We start from the raw sequence: 8138 nt of genomic DNA on the forward strand, positions 1-8138 counted from the left end.
ATATCAAACGGTGACCTTGTAGTTTCTTACATCAAAATGTCAAGACTCGTCATATTCCTTACTCTCTGCCAAATTAATGAAGCCCTAACCTCATTACAGCAGCACTTACCAATAAACCACCGAATTGATGGCATGGTGTCTTTTACCACTGAGTTTATTAAACACATGAAAAATGTGAATAACATCATACAATGTATACGGATACATACCTTTTCTTCTCTTCACCTTAGCTCTTCAGTAGTGTCATAGCTGGAGAAATGGGAACACAAGAGTTCAGAGTAAAAAAAAAAAGTAAAGTACTTTAAAAACTTTTAAATTGTCAGAGGGACATTATTGTAACTAAATTTCTATTGTCTGACAGAACAAAGTGTTACTGCAGGATTTCTAGTTCTTATTCGGTCTTCTTCTCCTTCAGCATCCCACCTTTTCCTTTGCCTCATCTCTGTGCACCAACCTTGCCATGGCTAACAGGAAACAGAGGGCACAGAGCTTTATTTAATTAGTCACAGCAGTTGAGTGCTCATGTGGAACCAAACAGGGGAGGTAGATTGGTGTAGTGAGATGGATAGGCACTCTCCCACCGGGCCTTGGCTGTGCTGTCAGAGGAGCATAGATTACATGACAGAAGGGGGATTGAGGGAGGGTTATGGCGATGGTAGTGGGTGTTGTATGGCAGGAAGATGTAAATGGAGCCTGTACAGGGGGATTCATCTCAGAAAATAGATTGTCTTTGGTTTAGAGGTATCCCTGTCTTCACTCAAAAAAACACTCCACACTGTTTGTCTAATATGCAAACAAGCAGGCAGAGGACTTGGCCTGTTGATGTGATGTACAACACTGAGTGCTTTGATCATTTTTATTAACTGTGACAACGCTCATTATTCCAAATGATTGAGTGGTGGTGATTTTTTTCCCCTCTTGAATCTCTTCTGACACTGATCTGTTGGCCGTTTCCTCGAGGTCGAGCAGATAAACTCCGCAGGGGAGCAGACATAGTTAGTGTGCTGCACATTCTTGATGAGTTTCTTGAACTCAAGGCAAGGAAACATCAAATGAGGAAAAGTTTCTCCAACAACTGACTTTCATTAAATTCACCAACACTTTGTCTTTCACAAAATGAACACAAACACGAGTGTAAAAACATTATATTTGTAGACAATCAGAATATTTTGCTGTGTTATACAGTATTAAGGGCACACACATTCACCAAGTTTAAATAAGTATTATTGTCTAGAGTCACTTTGTCGAAATAAAATAATCTCATGGTTCACTCAAGAACAAAACACCACAGAAAACATACATTTCTGCATGATGCTGAACCAACAACAATTGTGAATTATTAGTTCTATGTGCAGCTAAAGAGCTATGGTCTCCAGGGAACTCTTAATTAGCACTCTTGAAGTTATCCAGTGACCCACATCACATAATGAAAGCAACACAAATGTTCTATTTACATATCTTTACTTAGTAATGTGTGACCACTGGGACAACCCGTTGGTTAAATATGCAGTGTCAAAAAAAGAAAGAGAAGGGCAAGTTTAGCTGAGCTACATCGGTGTGCTGTCCAGGGATCTCTGAAACTGAATGTACTTAGGAATAATGTGCTTGTGACCTGCAAATCGGACTCACAAACGATTCACTAAGCATACAATCATTGACATACTTGTAGAGTCCAATTTCAAAAGACAATATTTGCTTAAGACCTAATAAAGTAAAGCACATATTTTCATAGTAAATTTTAAGGCAGTGCATTAAAATGGTTTACAGGAAATGATTATGTGAATTAAGCCAATAATACAACAATAAAATATAAATTTGTTACATTTACATTAATATCGCCAAAAAAAAGTGGTGGTGGTGGTGGGGGAGATTCTTGAAGGAAAGCTAGAGGTTTTCTTTTTTAACTTGAAGATGGAGCGTTTTACAAAATAGGTGTTACACTGAAAAAGGTCAGAACGCAGTTGTCACAATCACAATGCTAACAGTACCATGATGTTAGCAGTACCATGATGCTAACAGTACCATCATGTTAACAGTACTATGATACTAACAGTACCATGTTGTTAACAGTAACATGATGCTAACAGTATCATAATGTTAACGGGGCCATGTTGCTAACAGAACCACTCTGCTATAGGACCATGCTGCTGTAGATTTATTTATTTCACTTTTTCACTTTTGGCAACTTGTTTTTGTATTTTTGTTGCATGCTTTGGTATTTGTTGCTCTTTTTTTTTTTTTTTGGCGAGTTGAGACGGTTCTTCTCATCTTGAGCATTTCAATGCATTGTTGATCTAGTGTTGATCTGCATATGACAAATAAACCTAACCTAATAGTGACAGGGAACATTTCGCAGCGGAATATCTGCAGGTCTCTATAATTGTGAGGTATAAATCCAGTCATTCACTTTTATTTGTTCTTAGGGAATCATTTAAGCCTTTGAAGGTAAAAAATAAATAAATGTGAATTTAAAATCAATCTATTATCTAAAATCTGAAGAAAAACAAAAAAAAAAGGAAAAACAGAAGTAACTTTATGGCTTTTTTAATCCCCATTATTTGTAGTGTTTTGAAACAACTAGAGATGGTGGGAAAAGTTAAAATAAATAAATAAAATCTTGGTCTGGATAATAACAATGGAGAGGCTGCCAAGATTAAAGATAATGGGACAAAAAAGAGGAATTGAATAAAATGACTTTGGACCTATTATCACAGATTTTACAGACATCTTGGGTCATTCAGCATTTTATGTCAGAGACAAATTGTACATTTTGCAAGGTTCCTGGGATCTGCGGATTTTATTAGATCCCATTTAAAATTGGAACAATAGTCAGGCTGATGAACTAGAGGGCTAGAGGCTTTAGTGTGGTTTTAGCACTGTCATCTGCCTTGCAGTACTGGCCTTAGCATTAAGGAGTCAGAGGAGAGTGCAGGCTGGGGCTTCCTTAAGCTATCATCTGAATAAGGCTTGATATTCCCTAACCTTCCACCTTCACAGCACCTTGCCTCAGCTAAGACGGGTTAATAAAACTGTTTTTAACACCCTGCTCTCTTTTCAGAGGGTGTGTTAAATTGCTCTTTCACCAATGATTCGGTGTCTGTGAAAGAACTGGGTCACAAGCACTCTCTTCAAGGAGGTAGTGCACACAAACTGAATTCAGATTCTGATAGTGCCCTCACTTTCATGACTGCAGCCTACTCTAAAAGACATCATGCTCAGATTACTGAATGCATTTTTTAAGGATGAAAGGAACAAGAACTGCATACTACTAGTCTTTGCATGTGCATGGATGAACGTTAGTGGACAAGCTTCTTACTTACTGCCTGTATGTAATTTACTGTGAGACTGTTCGTAGGTGAAAGTGCTGTTATTACCTTTAGCAACTCCGAGTATCTCTGAATTTGAGCTGCACTGTTTTTTAAACCTTGTTTGCTTCAGCAGTAAATGCAACAAAGCAATCCCATCCCACTGCAAATGAATGAGCACAGGTCCCTAGTTATCACTGCTTATTGTTCCAATCAGGCTGGCTTTGAAAGGGAAGGCACGCTCTCCTTTGGACAGCTCATTAAGATAACACACAAACGTGGCTCCCCATCATTCTGGGTTTATTAAAGTGAGGCTCATTTTAGCTCTTTTGTCTCGCGAAGGAACCTCTGGCTTTGTCAGCGCAATTGAAGCCAGATGGCAAAACAAAGCTGCCTGTCTGAATTGCTTAGAGAGGGATCTCATAAGACAGAGCCATTAGCTTGACTTCACAAGCTCACCGCCCAGAATATCCACCTGGTTCCTCCAGGTGTGTCAACGATGACAAAAAAGGAGAGGGCAAGCGTGGCTGCATGTTTCTGTCTTGTCAATGAGGTGCAGACAGTTTATGGTTTCTCAGCTGCCTTCTCTGTTTCCCAGCCCCTTTAGCTAAAGCTGAACTATTAAGTCCTGCTAGTTGTGGGAAGGCTGACCCTGCTCCTGGCTGCACAGATTTCTCGCTAAAACATTCATGAGAAAGGGAATAGAGAATAAAAGCCATTGTCCCCCTTCACTCTGAGACTCTCCTTCACCTCTCAGCTTATTAAAATCACATGGTATTAACTTTGGCGTTCACTGAAAGGCTAAATAATTCAATCAGAATAAAAAGTAAGTTAAATTAATAACTCTAATGACGTTAATGCTTGAGGGAGAACTGCTAGGACTGCGAGGGGTAGTCACTGAAGCTAGTAATGCAGAAGAAGCTTGCCCTGAGTGCTAATGGAAAAATTAATTCTGAACTCATAAGGTCATATTTCTACTGAGCAAAATAACGCAATCTAATCTAATCACTCAAAAGAAGCACACAAAGCACTATTCTGTTTTGGTTCACCAGCACTCTTAAGAGGGAAAATATAAATACTCAGCAATTCTGGATTTTGAATAATCATTCTGTTTTCTTGCTGAGAGTTAGATTAGACATTGTACTTTCTTTCACTACTCTCTATGAAAAAAACATGTGTAAAGTAAATAAGGCGACAGGAAAATGGGGCTGAAATCTGGTGCTATGACCAAAACAGACCAAAAACTGCCAACCAGAATCTCTAAAAATGATTTTTTAGCACATTAATAAACTATATATTTTAATTATTTGTACAAACACAAATACATCTACATTAGGTAAAGTTTTACAGAGTTGTGTACATGCACTTGGTGATACGTGGTAATAGAAGTAGACAATTGTTAGAGGGGTCAACGTTGTTAAAAACTGAAAAAAATAAAAACAAAGCAGACATGGCATGGATCTTATCATATAGTAAGGATATGATTGAAAATTTAATTTAAGGTAATTAATTTTGTGGACATATCTATTCTTGTATAAATGCATAAACTGTATAATATGACATTTTAATGGCAGATTGCTTGATACAAATTATGAGATTGTCAAAAGTTATTTTAGATAATTTTATTGGATAGTCATTTATACAACCACAATCAAATGTGAACAATGATCAATAAAGTGTGTATGAACATGAAAATGTTACCAAAAAAAATAAAATAATAGAAGGTGAGTTTTTTTTGCCTGACAATAAAACCAGTGGATTTTTATGAAACTTTCAGGCAGAAATATTTGAATGTTAGGGTTGGCACACGAATGTGTTATACTGTTTGTTTTGTTGTATAAGTCTTAAAAATAAATAAAACAACTTACTTTATGTGAATAAAAAACATACTAAACACACATCAGCCAGAATTGCAATTAACATATTTTGCATAATGGATGTGAAAACATATTACTGGCATTTAAAGATGCTTGAAAATTGTCAAGATAAATGTTACCGCTACACCTGAAACATTTGGGGTTCATAATGTAAAACTGGTCATCACTTAACTAGGAAGCATTTACAAATCTTCACCAAATGGTATACTATGCAGTGTGCAGAATGCAGACAATAATATGAATAAATGGCTGGAGAAAATGGTAAAAGAATAAAGGCTGTACACATTTAGAAAAGTAAAATTTCTACTGAAAGTGTGAACTGACTACATGAAAGGTTAACACTTGACCAGGTGTGGATTCACTGACCTGTCTTTGATTCATCTTCTTCCAGCTCTTTGGCCTCCTCAGCTGTGGGGAGACAGAGGTGTTATTATCAAGAGGAGCCAGAATACAGAAGCAGATGCATAATGACAATGGCCTCACTTAACCAGAAGTCAATAGTTAGCTAATTCTTCACAGTTCAGAGGACAACCTGTGATGACAGCAACACTCAACAAAATGGTTCCACAATAACTCCATGCATGCATACAGTAATATCTATCCTTTAACCTTCTGTCCAGCACATCCACAAATACATTAATCACATTAGACTTTAGCTGTTGGACTTAAAAAAAAACACTGTTAACAGAGTTAACCCAAAGAAGACCCTCACATTCTCAAAAAAGGACATGCATGAGCATACAAGCACAAAAGTTTAAAAACAACCTGAATCAAAATCTCATTTAAAATAAATAAATAAATAAATCCTATATACTGTCTACACTTGAAAGTAAACAGAATTTTCATCAGAACATAATGACAAGACAACATAATTTATATGATGACGTATTTTCTTGACCGAATGAAAAGAGCATGTCACCTTACTACACTTTGCATACAATAGCTCATACCTCACAGTATCACTGTTGATAACAATGATATAGGCAAAGACAATCACTGGTACAATTGTGGAGTGGTTAGTCCCTTTGTAAAACCTAAAAGTAACAAGCAGTACACCTTATAAAAACTAGAAAGCATAATTTCCTCAAAAGACGGGTGGTTGGTTTATATACGGTATATATATACAGGTTCTTCTCAAAAAATTAGCATATTGTGATAAAGGTCATTATTTTCCATAATGTAATGATAAAAATGAAACTTTCATATATTTCAGATTCATTGCACACCAACTGAAATATTTCAGGTCTTTAATTGTTGTAATACTGATGATTATGGCATACAGCTCATGAAAATCCAAAATGCCTTTCCCAAAAAATTAGCATATCATGAAAAGGTTCTCTAAACAAGCTATTAACCTAACCATCTGAATCAATGACGTAACTCTAAACACCTGCAAAAGATTCCTGAGGCTTTTAAAAACTCCCAGCCTTGTTCATTACTCAAAACCGCAATCATGGGTAAGACTGCCGACCTGACTGCTGTCCAGAAGGCCATCATTGACACCCTCAAGCAAGAGGGTAAGACACAGAAAGAAATTGCTGAACGAATAGGCTGTTCCCAGAGTGCTGTATCAAGGCACCTCAGTTGGAAGTCTGTGGGAAGGGAAAAGTGTGGCAGAAAATGCTGTACAACGAGAAGAGGTGACCGGACCTTGAGGAGGATTTTGGAAAAGGGCCGATTCCAGACCTTGGGGGACCTGCGGAAGCAGTGGACTGAGTCTGGAGTAGAAACATCCAGAGCCACAGTGCACAGGCGTGTGCAGAAAATGGGCTACAGGTGCCGCATTCCCCAGGTCAAGCCACTTTTGAACCAGAAACAGCGGCAGAAGCGCCTGACCTGGGCTACAGAGAAGCAGCACTGGACTGTTGCTCAGTGGTCCAAAGTACTTTTTTCGGATGAAAGCAAATTTTGCATGTCGTTTGGAAATCAAGGTGCCACAGTCTGGAGGAAGACTGGGGAGAAGGAAATGCCAAAATGCCAGAAGTCAAGTGTGAAGCACCCACAGTCAGTGATGGTCTGGGGTGCCATGTCAACTGCTGGTGTTGGTCCACTGTGTTTTATCAAGGGCCGGTTCAATGCAGCTAGCTATCAGGAGATTTTGGAGCACTTCATGCTTCCATCTGCTGAAAAGCTTTATGGAGATGAAGATTTCATTTTTCAGCACGACCTGGCACCTGCTCACAGTGCCATAACCACTGGTAAATGGTTTACTGACCATGGTATTACTGTGCTCAATTGGCCTGCCAACTCTCTTGACCTGAACCCCATAGAGAACCTGTGGGATATTGTGAAGAGAAAGTTGAGAGACGCAAGACCCAACACTCTGGATGAGCTTAAGGCCGCTATCGAAGCATCCTGGGCCTCCATAAAACCTCAGCAGTGCCAAAGGCTGATTGCCTCCATGCCACGCCACACTGAAGCAGTCATTCATGCAAAAGGATTCCCGACCAAGTATTGAGTGCATACCTGAACATGAATATTGGAAGGTTGGCGTTTTTTGTATTAAAAACACTTGTCTTTCATTGGTGGGATGAAATATGCTAGTTATTTGGGACAGGCATTTTGGGGTTTCATGAGCTGTATGCCATAATCATCAATATTAAAACATTAAATACCTGAAATGTTTCAGTTGGTGTGCAATGAATCTGAAATATATGAAAGTTTCATTTTTATCATTACATTATGGAAGATAATGACCTTTATCACAATATGCTAATTTTTTGAGAAGGACCTATATATATATATATATATATATATATATGTGTGTTGTGAGCTTGGTTTCCATTTCGGTGTGTGGCTGTATCTAGGTGTAAGAAAATTTTCATTCAAAAACTAAGTTGCCCTGTCAAAATTCAAGATAGCTGCCGCCATAATTGTCCGTTTATGTTGTGAGCATCATTACTTGAAAAATAAGTGAGGTACCAACTTCCATTTTGGTGTGTGGCTGCATCTAGGC

At 38.1% G+C, this 8138-nt stretch overlaps 1 protein-coding gene across 1 annotated transcript in view; it reads right to left on the reverse strand.

The window, feature by feature from the left end:
* Positions 1-213: 213 nt before the first annotated feature.
* The window catches only part of LOC119430119 (CD276 antigen homolog), a 16819-nt gene continuing 8894 nt past the window's right edge, over positions 214-8138 (reverse strand). The window contains exons 2-3 of the mRNA XM_037697557.1: positions 5549-5590; positions 214-249 (exon numbers count right to left, since the gene is read on the reverse strand). Coding sequence (XP_037553485.1) covers positions 227-249; positions 5549-5590 — 65 coding nt within the window. The 3' untranslated portion in view covers positions 214-226. The remainder of the gene's footprint in view (positions 250-5548; positions 5591-8138) is intronic.

This window comes from Nematolebias whitei, chromosome 2 (genome assembly GCF_014905685.2).
Source record: "Nematolebias whitei isolate Nwh7 chromosome 2, NemWhi1, whole genome shotgun sequence".
Classification (NCBI taxonomy): domain Eukaryota; kingdom Metazoa; phylum Chordata; class Actinopteri; order Cyprinodontiformes; family Rivulidae; genus Nematolebias; species Nematolebias whitei.